The sequence below is a fragment of the Lepidochelys olivacea genome (genome assembly GCF_965140295.1).
Source record: "Lepidochelys olivacea isolate rLepOli2 genome assembly, chromosome: 11".
NCBI lineage: Eukaryota > Metazoa > Chordata > Testudines > Cheloniidae > Lepidochelys > Lepidochelys olivacea.
The window spans coordinates 45682928-45700140 of record NC_140421.1 but is presented as its reverse complement, the minus strand read 5'-3'; the positions used below and the strand labels follow the sequence as shown (position 1 = coordinate 45700140).

Sequence of the window (17213 nt, the reverse complement as noted above, 5' to 3'; positions counted from 1 at the left end):
GCAAGTAAAATCCATGTCTTACCAGTAGGTGCGGGAGCCACCAGCTAAGGGAGGGGCACATGACCTTCTCACGTGACTCCTCACCCCCAAGCCCGGGGCTCCCACACTCTCCCTGTCCCCTCCCCAAATCCATCCCATGTTACCTGGAGGGGCGGGGGGGCTCTGTCCTCCTCCTGCTGTGACTAAGACACAGCTGGGGGGGGGGGCAGGCCGGGAGCAGTACAGCTGCCAGAGGAGCTGCTGTGGTACACAGATGGAGACGCAGAGAGGTGGTTTTATTATGCTGACAGGAGAACATCTTCGCCAGACACGCTGCATCGGTACAGCTGCAGCTCTGTACGTATAGACATGGCATTAGGGATTTTTATATTTTCCTTCAGTTGAAGCAGTAGGTGTATCTACTTACTTCGGGCAATTACGTGAGATGGTTTTGAAAACCCACAGCATTTTGTGAAGAAAAAGTTTGAGGCTTTTATCTTAAAAATAACAAAATAATTTCACGTTCTTGTCTATCAGCTCTAATCCTCTTAAAAGAACAAAATCAATCAAGGGATCCAGAAGGAGCTCAATTTCCTTTCCAAATGGAAGAGTGAAAGCTACAGTTTAAAAGGCTACTACTGTGAGAAGAAAAATGAGAATAATGGCATGACCTGTGGAGACACACTGTGCACAGGTGTATACAGTGCCATGTGTCTTTAATGGGTCAGAGATATTCACATATCTCTGTCAAACTGAAAAGTCAAGATAATGGCAAGCTTTGTGTTCTTTCTGGTGGTGACAAGTAACAGAAATATTTTATTGCCAAGTGACAGACTTTTATAGCGTTAACACTTAGAAGGCTGAAGAACAGACAGAACTGACCAGGATTTTCTCCACTGAGTTTCCATGCCCTTGATAAACTTTTCCTTATAAAAAAGAAAATTATAAAATTGCATACTAAAAATAGTATATAAATGCTTCAGAAACTCACTGTAGGGACTGTAAAGAAAACGCAGTGAATTTTTAGTTGAGATCTGTACTGCTGCCTGTAGTGACTCAAGACCATGAGTACCAACCTCAGGGCAGACTGTTAGGAACCAGGGCACAAACGCCAAATGAGTTGTGAGTGCTATACTTAGATTTCACCAACCAAATATCAAGTGTAAACTCCTCAGGCACTATAAGAGCCTTAACATGGAGTCACAGACAGTCTCTTGGGTACTCTGATCTAACTCACCACCCAGGTGAGTGTGTCTTTGTGATAGATGATCCCTTACACCAAGAATCACAGCAGTCTTCAGGTTACTTCAAGTCCCAAAGGACCAGGCAGTTACCCCCAGTCAGTTGTACTTTAAACCTCACACCAAGGACAATGCTTGTAGCCAATCCTATCATAAACTATTTAAAGGAAACCAGAGAGTTATTTACAAGGTTAAAGCAGGTAAACATAGATACATACATGAATCACAGTCTTAAGTTTTGAAAGATAATATATGCTTCTATAGCAAGCTATATGTGTCCTTTAGGGCTAACCCAGGCTCAGCTGCTGGGGATCTCTTGCTTATACCTAGAAACACTTTGCCTCCCAGAGTCCAGCCCAAGAGAGATAATTAGTTCTTTATTGTTTTATTTCCCCTCCTATCATGTGCTCTGAGCTGCAAGCTCAGCTGATAGGAGAAGTACACTTGCATGACTCATCTTCATTGGGAAGAATGCAAAATAACAAAAGTCTTTTGTCCTCTTGTTGACAGTACATAGGGAAATTCCAGTTGCAACATTCCACAACAGTCTGTCTGGTATCAGTGGACCTTTTCTTTTGGGACAGGCATAACACCTGGATCACTTGATGATTACCTAGATTCATAGATATTAAGGTCAGAAGGGACCATTATGATCATCTAGTCTGACCTCCTGCACAATGCAGGCCACAGAATCTCTCCCACCCATTCCTGCGATAAACCTCTCACCTATGTCTGAGCTATTGAAGTCCTCAAATCATGGTTTAAAGACTTCAAGGAGCAGAGAATCCTCCATCAAGTGACCCGTGCCCCATGCTACAGAGGAAGGCGAAAAACTTCCAGGGCCTTTTCCAATCTGCCCTGGAGGAAAATTCCTTCCCGACCCCAAATATGGTGATCAGCTGAACCCTGACCATATGGGCAAGATTCACCAGCCAGATACCCAGGAAAGAATTCTTTGTAGTAACTCAGATCCCACCTCATCTAACATTACCTGTTCTGTTCATTCCCTCCGGGGCACCTGGCATTGGCCACTGTCGGAAGACAGGATACTGGGCTAGATGGACCTTTGGTCTGACCCAGTATGGTCATTCTTATGTTCTTCTATTGAAGATCCTCCCTTCACTTTAAATAATGTCTCTCTTGTGTCCGGTGATTTACACACAATCAGAGGCTCACAATACAACTGCTCAAATATTACCTTACAATGTGGGATACATGTGTTGTTATAAGTGAGATTAATGCATACAGCAACTCACAAGCCTTCAGGAAAATCTAAGCACTAAACTCATTTTTATAATTCTAATATATATTTTAACAATACTAACACAGATAAGAGCTAGACTGATTCCAGCCATATATTTGTCAATTTGTCATATATATTGTTCAGTTGAGAGATGGAGACCTTGGCATGAGCTGGAACCTGATCATCACAAAATCATATAGGCTATCAAATGGATCTAGCTACATTTAATGTCTTTAGAAAGTGTCCAGGGATGTAATATGTATGGAATTCTTTTAAAATGTTTAACAATTGCAATAAATTGCCATTTTCAGTTTGACTGAAAGGTTAAAGCATAAACTGTTTTAGGTGTAAAAGAGGCACATGTTTAATGTGGTTCTTCAAATAAATCAACTGTTGCCTAAAAATCATCTAGAAGGTGAATATTGGGCAACCAACAATGAAGGCAAAGGTATGAATGTTATTCTAGCGAAAGCCAGCTACAGTGCAGTCATTTCACTGTAAGTGGAGTCATTTCCTTATAATCACAGCCTCACTAGCTGGAGTTGTAACTTACTCATCACAATGCACTGAAACAATTTAGAACATTCATTGCAGCTCTCTGTAAGTAGAGTTTATCATATCTGAGCTAATCATAAGCAGAGTCCGTGCTATTGCATTAGGAAAATATCATTTGTTCTTGCAAAAGTAATATTTTATTTTTATTTTGAGATCTAACTATTTCTTCCATTACAAAATCAGCAAAAACATCTGCTGCTGAACTTTCTTGGCACTTTACCCTTACTAATGCCACTAGGGCAGGCCCTGTTAACGGATGCTAGCTTCATAGGAATGTATTTCATTGTTGTTTTCTAAATTAATTCACACTATCTATTCCGATATCAGTATGTTGAAATATAAATGAAAGGTCATGTAGGATCTCATCATAAAATGCAGTCAGTACCTGCAGTTGATGGGAGCTGGTGGAATTGAGTATCTCACAGGAGTGGCCCTATGAAGCAAATCCTGCAGCATTTATTCATACAAGTAGACCCATTAGAGTGCAATATATGTAAGGGTCTGTGCCCTCTATCTGCACAGGGACTGTGCCTTCTGTTTTGTAAAACAAAAACAATTCCTTTCAATAAAAAAGGAAATGTACAAAGAACAATAGAATGTAGGCAGTCTTGAAATTCTCATTTTTGCCAAGATTTTTTCCCCTTCCAAATCCCTTGTAACTCTGTAGCCATTTAAATGTGTGGTCTTTTTTTGAATCCCACTAAACTCTTGGTCTCAATAATATCGTGTGGCAGTGAGAACAACAAGCTAATTGTCCAAGTAAAAATATTCCATTTATCATTGAATGTCACCTTGTTCTTGTTTTATAAGAAAGTGTAAATAGGAGAACCCAATTTGCTTCCTCTCTACCATTGATTATTTTATATATACTTGTTGTGCCCCCTCATATTAGTCCCTTCTGTAAACGAAACTATCACAATCTTTTCATTCTCTCTTTATCTGGATTTTCCCTCCATATTTTTCTAATTATTTTTGTTACCCATCTCTGAACCCCCTCTGCTTTTATTGAGATAGGGTGAGCAGAACAAAATATAGTATTCGAAGAGAGAGGATACAGTGACATGATAAAATTTCATTCATATTTTCCATCCTATTCTTTATGCCTCTGAACCTTTTTGTTTGCATCTTTGGCTGCAGCTGCATATTGAGCATTATTGAGCTGTCCACAATGACGCCCAGGTCTGTTTCCCAAGTTGTTCCAGTGAATTTAGAATCCAGTAAGGTGTATGAGTAGTTCAGATACTCCTTTCAGTGTGAATTACCTTGCATTTATCAACACCGATCTATCTTAAGTAGGCTTGACGTTTTATAAACAAGTAAGAAGAGGTCTGGATATGTCAGGGGATTGGAGGAAGCCTTTCACTTAGTTGCTGGTCCAAATCCAGCCCAAGTCAGTAGTGAGTGAAAGTTACTACCTTCATCACTATTCGATGGCCTATGTAAAATTAGCTGCTGATCTCTTTGAACAAGTTTCTATCACAAAGCCATTGCCACAACAATGGACAGTCTCAGAAAAGAGGTCAAGGAATGAATGGAAGTACGCAGGCTAAACTCCTCATCCCTGTACCTTAAGGACAAGTTTAAGGCAGTGGAATGGGATAGTGTGAAGAAGCTTACGCTAGGGCTGCTTATATTATAACTGTTCTGTAAATTATCAGATTATTTCTGACAGCCTATCAACACAGCATCTTTCACTAACACTTATTTCACTAAAAAATAAAATACAGATTAGAAAGAGAGCCAAATTCCCAGCATTTTTTGAGCACCCTTGGAAAAAACAGAGCCAAATGCCATTATTGTGCCATGTGTATACACCACAGCATTTTCTGAAAAACCCATTTTCCTTTGTCATATCTCACTTTAGAATATTTGTCAGTCTACACAAACGTCTTCTTTCTTTCTTTCTTTCTTTCTTTCTTTCTTTCTTTCTTTCTTTCTTTCTTTCTTTCTTTCTTTCTTTCTCCTTGTAGTGGGAGAAACTGCAACAGAAAAACTCTCTTTTCTTGTTTCAAAATGTATTTAATTCATTCGCAGAAAAAGTAGCAGAAAGATGCTAATTAAGGCAGGAGGGTTTGCAGCATAATAATAGATATTGATTTTGTTTTGAATAACACAATAGGTTTCTAATGTCAAATGTTGACAGGAACAACAGTAGATGAAATAAATGTTTTTATTGATTTTTTTTAATAGATTGTCCATTCAAAAACAAACAAAAACAAACCACAAAACATTAGTACTGAAACAGGAAGTACTATTGAAATCAAGAATGGTGGGACATTTTTTTTCCTTTACCCTTTTAAAATAAGATATTGCTTTCAATTTACATTGCATATGAAAACCAAAATGCCCCTTTTAAAATTAAAAATGTCAGTTAGGATTAAGATGGAAATGAGGGAATTTACCATAGGTAGAAAAATTCAAGTGAAGAACTTGTCTAAATGAGAAAGTTGAATAAGTTTAAACCCTGTGGGGGCACTTCTATAATGCTTTAAATCTGGTGTATATCGTGCATCAGTAACTTCACAGCACAAGCTAGGCCAATGTAATCATTTTAAAATAGATATAAGATGTTGATATGGGTTTGCACTGGATTAACTAAATTGTTTTTTAAACTGATTTACATTTCAAGGCAATCCAAGTAACTACATAGATTTCAAAGCACTTAGAGTCAAGCTTTAAATAGAAAGCTGGTTTAGCCCTAAACTATAGTCGATCTGGCAGCCCGCTGTTATTAAATCAGTGGAACTTCTGCATGTAGGCAGTGTCCACACAAACTTGCATTGGTCCAACAGTTTTGATACATCTGCATTCACCAATGAAAAATGTTTAGTCAGAACCCAGTTCTAGTGTTCTGATACTATAGTAATGAGTGCTATAGATATGTCTGTAAACAAACAAGCATCTATTCCTGGCTCTGCTATGGACTTTCTGTGCATCTTTGGGAAAGGCACTTAACAACTCTGTGCCTCAGAATAAGATTTCCTGTCTGTGAAATGGGGAGAGTGCTTACTTCACTCTGCAAAGTGCTTTGAGATCTATGGATGAAAAGTGCTTGTAACAGGATGGTCTGCCCCTTTGACGGCCTGGAGCCTGCCAGCCCTGTTTACTTCTCAGGAAGAGCTGGAGAAGAGCTCAATGTGATTATAAAACCCAGAAAGTGGCCCAGTTCATACAGGAGTGGCAGGGGAGAGATGGGCTTTGGCAGCAGGCCCTGCAGCAGGGGGATTGAAAGGAAGGTTGTGCCATGGGATCGGTAACCCACGATGGGTGGAGGAGCTTCTTTGTTTGGATGTTTTGCCTAAGTTTTATGTTTAAAGAATAAAACTGGCATGTGTGTTTGTGGAGTTGGAATGAGGCAATAGTTGACGGAGGCCATTGGAGAGGAACCTGTGATGTGTCCCTTCCAGGCCATGATAAATGGGGTAGCATCCTGACTCAAATGATCATTCATCACAGAGCTCTCAGCAAAAATAGTTAATATACACCCTACCATGTGGCACTGAAGCACGAACACCGAGCATTATGGCAACATTTCAGTTTGTCTTTGGCGGGATGAGGCCCCCAAATAGCCTGCAATGGCAGTGTGGTCTGAACTGGCCCTTAGCAGCGATTAGAAGTGTTCATTATCAAAACAAGTCAGGTTTCTGTGTGGTTGGGACTGCTTTTTATTTTATCCAGACCAATTTGCCCAGTGGGCATGCTGTAGGTAGTCTATACTTCTTTTGCTTGTGGGACCATCCTCTGGCACTTTTGCCACTAGACTCGTATTCATTAAAGCAGTCATTTTGCTCAGAAATCATTGGAGAGAAATTCTGTTTTAGTTGGCTATAACCTTCACTCATATAAAATTAAATCAGTATATTTGCCAATAACTGTAATATGTTACTATGCAACAGTTTCCTTTGGATCATTTTAGATACATGGAGTTAATTAAATCAGTACTTTTCCTTCTAGGAATGGAATTCCACTGTGGAAAAATTAAAAGCAGAAGCACTCAAGATTCTGTTTTCAGATGACTACGCAGAAAAGGAACATCTGAAGCTTTCAAATCAGAAAATAAATCTGTTGCAAGAAGAGTTGTGCCATCGTATGGAAGAAAGGAAAACCTTGTTACAAGAGGCCAATGACTTCTTTAATGCTGCTAACATGGTTAGTTAGAGGCCAAGTCTATAATTATAATCTGATCATATGACTGCTACTTTGTTCTTGAAGTCTGGTATGCAAGGGAGTGTGCAAATTAATGGACACAATAATGGAATAGCTGATATGGGACTCAATTAAGAATTAAAGGAGGAAAATATAATTAGTGCCAATCATCATGGGTTTATAGAAAATAGATCTTGACAAACTGACTTGATTTTTTTTAATGAGATTTGGTTGATGAAGGTAATGTTGTTGTAATATACAGAGATATCTGTAGAGAATTTGACTTGGTACCACATGACATTCTGATTAAGAAACTAGAATGGTGGAAAATCAGGATGGCACAGATTGAATTGATTAAAGACTGGCTAACTGATAAGTCTCAAAATGTAATTGTAAGTGGGGAATCACCACTGAAAAGGTATGTTCCACAGGGATCAAGTTTTGGCCCTGCTGTATTTAATACTTTTATCAATAAACTGGGAGAAAATATTAAATCACTACTGATAAAGTTTGCAGATTACACAAAGATTGGGAGAGAGGTAAATAATGAAAAGGACAGGTCATGGATACAGAGTGATTCGGGTTGCTTGGTAAGCTGGGTGCAAGCAGACAAATATATGTTTTATTATGGCCAAATGTAAAGTCACACATTTAGGAACAAAGAATACCGGCCATATTTACAGGATGGGGGAATCCATCCTGGGAACCAGGACCACCAGGTTCTTGTATAGCGCACTGCATCAGTAGATCTCAAAGCACTTCACAGTCTTGAATGTATATCTGTACAGCATCCTGTGAGACAGGGAAGTAATTTGTCTCCATTTTACAGAGGCGAACTAAGACAAAGAGAGGCTAAGTGACTTGCCAAGGTTAGTCACACAGGAAGTCTGAGGAAGTGAAGGGAATCCATCATCATCAATTCCAAGATTCGTGCCCTAATCACTACACCTTGACTCTGAAAAAGACTTGGGGGACATGGTGGATAATCAGCTGAACATGAGTCCCCAGTGTAATTCTTTGGCCAGAAAGGCTAATGTGATCTTTGGATGAATAAACGGGAATATCAAGTAGAAGTAGGGAGGTTACATTGCTCTGTGTTTGGCAGCAGTGCGACCACTGCTGGATGCTATGTCTACTTCTTGTGTCCATAGTTTAAGAAGGATGTTGATAAATTGGAGAGGGTTCCGAGAAGAGTTATGATAATGATTGATTGATGCCTTCTAGCAAAAGGCTTATGCATGGCTGGCCCTCGCTGTTCTGCCAGCCACGTTAGACGCCCACACATGCGTGCACATTCACCAGCTGAGGATAAAAAGAAGGCTGGAGTGCAGTTTGGCCAAGCACATAAATAAAATAGGTAAATAAGTACATAAATAAGCAGCTGAGCAATGTGTCACCCTCTCAGATGCTGATTTAGCATCCACTGGGACTGCCCTGATCACCTACCCTTTGGCTGGCCCTGGGTTAAAGGAACTCAGTTTGTTTATTTTAACAAAGAGAAGATTAAGGGGTCACTTGATCACAGTCTATTAGTACAGTATCTGCATGGGGAACTGAAATTTGATAATAGAGGGCTCTTCAGTCTCACAGACAAATGTATAATAAGATCCAGTCACTGGAAGCTGAAGCTAGACATGAGGTACAAGCTGGAAATGAGGTGCAATTTTTTTAACAGAGTTCATTAACCACTTAGCAAGTGCTGTGATGGATTCTCCATCATTGGCAATTTTTGGTGCCACTTTTGAAAACATACAGTCTCTCTCTGTGGCCCCATTTCACAGATGGAGAAAAGAGTACCTTCACAGTGGCATTGGGTCTTCATCCATTGATACTTGTTCTTGCTTAACATTCTTGGTTAAAAGGCACTATCTAAATACAAAATGTCATTTAAGAGAGAGTGTGTGTGTGTGTGTGTATACACACACAAATGTGTTTATTTTAAGGTGCCCATAGATGCAACCTTTTGATAACATAGTTTTGTATTTTTTCCACAAATTGTTTACAGAAGCCTTAGAAGATGGCTATTTCCAATAACATTTATATCCACCCTGTTAAAAAAAAATCCATATAAATGCACAGTGAACTAAAAAAGGACTTTTGTCCATGGTTATTTATATTTTGAACACCAGGGGGTGCTATTATCACATCTGTATTTTAACCTATAACCCATTCTCTTGGTTTTCATATATATATATAAAATGCATTGAATTAAAATTAGAATTAAAATTATTAAAAACCTCCAAAACTGCTATCTCTTCTTGCACACAATGGGCCTGATCCTGCTGTCACTGAAGTAAAAGGTAAATGTCCCATTGACTTCAGTAGAAGCAGGATTGGGACCCAGTATGTAGAGGACCTGATCCTGCAAACCGTTACTCATGTAAGTAATCCTTGCTCATGCATAGTTTCATTTAAACCAATGAGATTATTCACATGAGTAAAGGCTACTTGCACAAGTAACTGTAGGACCAGACCCTAGTTCAGAAAATATTCACATGCATCACAACCCTTGGCCTTTGTGACCTTGTGTGATCAAATCTAAACCTGGATTGGCTTGAACTATTATTATTATTTTGTATTTTTTGACTGTGCTAGGTACTTCACAAACACAAGCAAAGACACAGTTGCCTATGTGTGTCTTGCTGCCTTTTCTCATACATGTCTACCCTTCCCCAGTTGTTTGTTCTTTGGTCACTTCCAGTTTGAATTTCTGCAATGGTTTTTATGTTGGGCTACCCTCTGAAGACCCCAGGAGAGGACAAGTAAGGCACAATGAGGCTGCTCATGTAGGGGGAAATCCTACAAACATTTACTTACATGAGTATCTTTACAAACCATACTAGTCCCATTGAGTTAAATAAGTAAATGTTTGAAGGATCATACTCTTCTTTAGCTGTACTTCTGGTATGGACCATTTTACACTTGCACTTTATAGATTTTGGGCTACCGGTTTGTTTTCTAGTGCAAATCATATATATCATTATATATAAAGCCATACATAGTATGGTTCTAGCTAGTATGGTTCTGGAGAACATCTCTTTTCCTATGTATCATCCCAACATTTAAAATCATCTAGGTCATTCTAGCTACAAGTCTCCCGATTTGATATCTGGGAGGGGATTGGAGGCAAGGTGCTCTCAGTTGTGGAGGCTGTTCTGGAATTCACTCCTTCTTGTGGTCCAGTGAAGCCCAGTTTTGTTATCCTTCAGGATGTGTTGCAAAACTTAGCTATTCCAGTTCAGCTTTTTATCTGAGGATGGCAGCTTGAATGAGAGGAATTTTATTTTTGTATTTTAGTTGACGTTTTTGTCAGGTTTGTGCATGTTGTAAGTTATGATTTAGTATTGATTGTACACACTCCCAGAGACTCTAATGGATGTAATTAAAAATAAACAAATAGATGTACATGTTGCTTTATTTAAAAAAACATAGTTAATGAAATCCCCGCTCCTATTTCAGTATTGTAATTAGTCGTGACTAAACAGATACAGAGAAACAATTGGAACAAGCCCTAGAGCTTTCCTGAGAGCAAAAAGACTGGGAAGAGCCAGATGGCAGTAGACGGAGGCAGAGGATGTGTCCAGGGAATATCTTCCTTTATAGTCAAAAGATCTTGACGCAGGGAGGGCAGCTAGGAAAGACAGAGGCAGGATCAGGGAAGAACTAAGACGGATCAAAGAATTTAAAAAAATAAAATACAGTTTTTAATATGAGTGACTCAAAGTGAATCTGAAGCACCAGATACTTAAATGAACAGTGACCATGAAGTGGAGAGGTTCGGGGGTGTAAAGACATACACAGGTCCTCACATTTGGATTCCCTTCTGTACGACATTTGGATTTTTTCATATTTGTTTTCCAAAAAGCCAAAAATGGCTCTAGAGACAGGAGTGTTATCCATGCTCACAGATATCTTGCCCATGTTGTTGTTTGCAGACATTGATTTTAATTACATTTTGTAAATCTCTTGTCATTTTTGCTAATTTTGTTGTTGTTTTTCCACATTAATCTTTCACATTGAAATGAATGAATATAGTGAATGAACAGAAGGTTGGGGATGGGTGTGTGGCTTGTCATATGTGCAGTGGTTGGGAGAATGGCCTGCCTTTGTGAAAAGTAAATGATGCTGCAAGAGTTAACAGTGATAGAGCTGTATTCATAATGTGCATTGTGTTATGCAATTTTTCCATGCAACTTTTCCATGCAACTATTCTTAACTAAAAAGAAAAGATATGTACCTATCTCATTCTCTGTTTCACTGGTCAACAGGAGTACATGCAACAATTCTGTCATTCCATGGAGTGTAGTTACGGTGAAATGTGTGCTACTGCAGAGATCCTGAGGTCCAGGGCTCCAGGCAGGCTAGAGGTGGCAACAGTATCTGGCTAATGGGGCTCAGGATGTATCCAGACTTCATTGCAGGAGGGCTTAGACAGAATCGAACCCATTCAGGTCACCTACATCAATGGGGACACCTAGACAATACTGCTTGTTTTTAATTCCCTGAGGAGTAGGATTCAGATTGGCTGACTCCCACCTACCTCTGTCTTGGCGTGAGATAGAAAAAAAAATTGTTCCCCCATGGGCTCCACAGAAGTATGAGGTGCATTGAACTTGCCCATGGCCATGAAAAAAATGATTGCTGGAGGTAATGAAGAGGTCAGATCATTTGGTAGTAACATGAGACTTTGGTTACTGGGTCATGAATGGGTTGCTCAGAAGAAATTAAACCGGAGAGTAAATCCTGGGCATTGCTCCAGGGAGAAAAGTGTGTCACAGGATGACAGTTCTTCAGTTTTGACGTATCCTTGATGTCAGGTGCTTGAACTCAGCATGATGGAGCAGTGAAATTACGCTTGAGTCATACTAGCAGATGGATCTCACTGGATCCAAGCAGAGTATACTGAAGTATACTGGTGAGACAGAGGAGATCCTGCCGAGAAAGCCTTAGGAACAGCCAAGCTTTGAGGAGAAAGCTCAGGCTGAGGTTTATACTCTGCTTTTGTTGTTAATAATAAAGCCTAACCTTAGGAAGGGGATAAGTTACAACTATGTATAGTGTGCGTATACCCTCTTCAAAGGCAGGGTGGAAACTCCATCTGCTTATTTAGTCCTAACCTTGTCAATAATTGCTGCTTACCGTATAGGATAAAAACCTCCAAAGGCTTGGACCAAGTTATAGCTGAGCTTTGCTGAGAAATCTTGTGCTGTGCATAAACCTGTCAGAATGAGCAAGTTCCACAAATGAGAACTGTCCACCCCGAAAACCCCACCTGAACGCCTTTTGGCTGCTTATAGAATCTTTCAGAAACCTTCACCACTAGCAACCTGTGGCACTATGTGGTACTCAAGAACTTCTAAAACTAAGCAAAGGTTGTTCATAGATTGGATTATTCCATTCTGGGTATTTTGAGAGGATTATATACAGTTAGCAATTTAGGACTCAATTTTGCATAAGGATCTGTTCATTAGGATTCCTGTAAAGTCCCACACTTCACCTGGGCTCTTCCCAGGCAGACTGGCTTGCACTAGCGGGTCCTGAAGCAAGATTGGGAACTTATTTTGGATTTTTTTACATGCATATCTTTCTACTAGTTACTTCAAGTGCATGGATGGTTGGTTTGTTTGATGATAGACTACTGTATGACAGCTCCCTTTAATTTATTTTTAGTCATCATAGTCAATGCAGTCATTGTGTCTACAGTGGTGTAAGCTGATTATTTTCTCTCCATCTATGTTGCTTGCAGGTAAAATAAGCATTGGAATTACTCCAGTAACAAAGGGCGGTATAAACAGATCTTGAATGGTTTTCCTAAGTGGTTATACATTTTCACGGCTGATATTGTCTCTGATTCTGCCATACAGCAGGCTATTATTAACTCTGTCTCTTTTAGTTAAAATCCAGGAAAGTGAAACATTTGTCCTTTGGATGATTGTCTCTGGTTCTACAAACACTAGTTTGGGAGATCTCAGTTTTTACTGTGTGACAGAGATAATAGACCATATTTAGTTTTTCTCCCTCTTTTCTTTTTCTGTTTGTGTGGGCATGTGTATTATAGGCACGGCTGGTAGTGTCACCTATTATTAAGGTTACTGGACACTTCCCATTATAGGATGCTCTTTTCAGTTGCTTATAACACCTGTTTGGGCTGAAATTTTAGGTGCCAGGTATCTGCTTTTTTTTGTAATTATTATTTCATCCAAACAGTTCCACCATTTCCAAGAATAAAAATGCTAGGGAAGAATAAGTTGTTTTGCCCAGATTAAAAACCTATTGTATTCGAAAAGTTCGAGTGACCCCATGCGCTGGAGCAGGGATTTCAGTTTGGGCAGGGGGGTGGCCTTTGTGGCAAGGATTTCCCTTTCTATTTGTGAAAATCTACACAAGTTTTGCCAATTTATAAGCTGTTGAAAAATCACACTTTACACATGCTCAGTCAAAACATTTTAGATTATAACAGCTACATTTCTTGAAATGCTACAGAAATGATAAGTACTCTGAGAAATCAGGCCCGACATGTTTCTCATTGGGCGCTCCAAATTAGAGGAAACATTTGGCTTTAATCTCTCTGTGTCTCAGTTCCCCAAGTGTAAAATATTTGTGCAAATCTCTGACAACATTCAGAACAAAACTGTCGGGTAGACAGATTTCTGTTATACAACTGATCTGAGCATACTCTAGGGAATCATATTTAGGTCCACATTTCAAATGTCCACATGGACCTGAAGAAGAGCTCTATGTAGCTTGAAAGTTTGTCAGTTTCACCAACAGAAGTTGGTCCAATAAAAAATATTGCCTCACCACCATGTCTCTCTAGTATCCTGGGACCAACATGGCTACAACAACTGCAAATTACCTGAAGGTTGTCATATGCATTTAGACTCTGGATATTTCATGTTTGTATTTTTCCTCTGCACTTCTCCAGGCCTGTATAGCACAATACATTTGCATCCACCAGCTGAGGTGGGAAGAGGATAAAAAGTAATACAGCAGTTCTCACTAACCAAAACAGCTTCTGTATCTTCTCTTGAGCACAAAGCATCATGGGACCCGGGTTTTTATTCTTAGCTTTGCCACTAACATTTATGGGAGTCACTTAAACAGTCCGTGCCTCATTCTTCCTATCTCAAAAATAGGGATAAAATGTTACACATCTCCTAGGGGCTTGCAAGGGTTAATTAATGTTTGTTAAGCTCTATGAAGTCCTTTGATTAAAGGAGCTAGAGGAATATGTGAATTATTACTAATCTAACTGTTTAAAGTTAATGCTAATGTTTGAAAAGAGACTGCAATGGACACAAGAGGTTGCTTTTGCGCAGTTAATTTAAAGGATTTGCAAAGCTCTTGAAACCACAGCAGAATAGGAAGGGTATAGGAACAATAGGAACAATCAGCCCAGATAATGTGAGTGAACCATGGCTTCCCACTTGTGACTGACACTGAACATGGGATAAATATGAATCTCTATATAGCAGCCATAACTTGATCTAGTTAATGAGATGGAGTTGGCAATGCAGACAGCGCAACCCTGTGGGATTCTCTGACAGCCTGGATGAGTCAGACTGAGGGACCCTTACAGCACTCAAATCTGGCTAGTAAGGGAGCTGCAGAGACCACTGATTTTTCAGCTGGTCCTCTTTCAAAAAAGTCACCCACCCCACTGCCATTCTGTTCAAATTCCGACTTGAGAAATATAACATGATAGTGATAATATATATTCTTTACTTTATATTTCCCCCCATTGATCTTTACCAAGAAACAAATATATCAGCTGATTAGTTATACAGGGTCTCAATACTTACATAAAATCTGATGTTGAGGGGCCTTTTCCTTCTGCCTTTTTAACTACCTATGTTTGTTCTGGAGTGCTGTATACCTTTCCTTTTGGTCTCTAAATGTAATCTCTTTAATACGGTCTTCAAGAATAAAATTCCTTATGTAAAGCCTGTTACAAACACTAAGCAAATCCCATTGATTCCTGGGCCCATACCAGGTGCTCAGTTCTGCAGAAGAATCTTGAATATGTCTTTAGAGTGCCCAAACTGTGCTTAATTATTGCTTTGAGCTAGTGGCAAATGAACTTCTTTGTAGTGAAGCACAGGTGAAAAGGGTTTCACATTTTAGGACAAGGGGCCTCCTGAGTACCTACTCTCACTTCCTTCAGATGGGGCAAGAGGTTATTGAATTGTTTATTCATAGCGAGTTTTCTTAATTAAATCATGGTAACTTCAACTGATTAGTGTTGAATGGTTCATTCTGCAAAGAACATTGTCGAAAAGAGGCAGTAAAACAGTATTTGTTCAATTGCAATCTTTTCTGTTGCGCTCCTTTTGATGAAGGTTCCAACCGTCTATAAGAGTGAGTCCCACTTCCTGTAGCTCTGTATTCCTTCACCTCAGTCAGTTTGCATGACATCTCCAGGTATACATGGTCCTGCTAATCAGAGTTAAACAAGATAAACTGTTAATAAATCTCTTAAGGTTTATTATAATATCTCAATACTGCATTAAAATAATTTTCAGTAAGAAAATTAACTCAATTTCATGGCAGTGCCGATACAAAATTTTATCTCACCAACTGAAGCTTAAGGATTGATTATGGCATCTCCTTGCACAGCAGTGCTGAGGATGAAGGACTGTTTCCGACCACCTTGTTGGTGCTTGCTTTGTGCCTAAGCTGCTTCTGTTACTGTGGGTTTCTTCTGATGCTGTGAATTTATCTTCTGTTTTGCATTTAGTGTTTTCCATTCTTCATTATGGAATGAGCTGCTTTTTTTGTTCCCTCTCATTTGTCTTTCCAAGACTGCCTCAGTTTCAAGAACTTTTTGTCCACTATTTTCCTCAACTTCAGTGATGGTGGAGAGCTTATCTCTTAGGTGTTTGGGTGAATTCAAGTATCAGGGCTTGTCATTTCTCCATTGACTCAGCACCTTATGAACTGGTCTCAGTTGCTTCTTTAGTTCATGCATAATATGCTGTAGCAGTCTGGCTGAGATAGCTCTTAGAAATCTCTGTGAAGTTTTATTTTTAAAAATTTTATTCAGTACATTGTTTTTATGTCATTCCACTTCCATAAATGTTTTAAGAATCTTTGCAGAGCTCTTTCAAACAAGTAAAACGTTAGCCTGTATCAAAGTCTATTTGCTTTAAGATATTGCACTTTGAAGTCTACATATTTTAAAATAATGTTTTTAAAAGTAGTTTCTTTTATTAAACAATCCTTCAGGAATTGTCTTGCTTCTTTCTAAAACCTTGAATCAGCAGCATTCTTCAGCCAGTTAAAGCCAATGGGACTGTTCCCCTGTATAAAGCTAAGTATGTGTGTGTTTGCAGGATCAGGGCCTTAGTTTGGTGAGCATTGTATAAACATGCAATTTAGTTAGTTAATTTTCCTTTTAACAAATATACACCTCTCCATTCCCATTATATTATTCTTTTTCCTTTTGTGCACATGTTAAATGGGAAATTAATTCTGTTGGAAGTTCACCACCTGAGAAACACAATAGAAGAGATCATAATAGACCTAATGCACTGTTTTTGAATATTTTGAACATAATGGTATTGCACAGTAAACAAAATTTGCCAGCAAAAATTGAGAACAGTGGGAATACTCACTGTATTAGTCTGGGAACATAATGTAGTAACTGAGAACAGAATTTGACCTGTATAGTCTGTATTATTGATTATAATGGATGAACTGAAAGAACGTTAAGATCCCAGTCTAAATTTACAGGACTTGGAGAAAAAAATCAGATCTCTCTGCTTGATACATTAGATATAAAAGCCTATAAAAAGGAAAACAGCATGGAATGCTGCAACACTATTTATAGTCAGTTTTCAGAATCATTATTTCAGATAAAAGGGGACAGGATTTGGTTAGAGCTGGTCAGGAATTTTCTGGCAAAATGGTATTTGCGGGGAATATACCAGTTTCAACAAAACTTTCATCAGGAAAATTTTCTCAGATTGAGGATGGAATTTCTGATCAAAACCAAAAAGAGAGAGACCCAGCTAAGAATAACCAATAGCCCAGTGGTTAGGGCCCTCACC

At 39.0% G+C, this 17213-nt stretch overlaps 1 protein-coding gene across 1 annotated transcript in view; it reads left to right on the top strand.

Annotated features, from left to right (window-relative positions):
• The window catches only part of CCDC141 (coiled-coil domain containing 141), a 151999-nt gene that overhangs the window by 63712 nt on the left and 71074 nt on the right, over window positions 1-17213 (top strand). The window contains exon 7 of the mRNA XM_084642594.1: window positions 6973-7167. Coding sequence (XP_084498720.1) covers window positions 6973-7167 — 195 coding nt within the window. The remainder of the gene's footprint in view (window positions 1-6972; window positions 7168-17213) is intronic.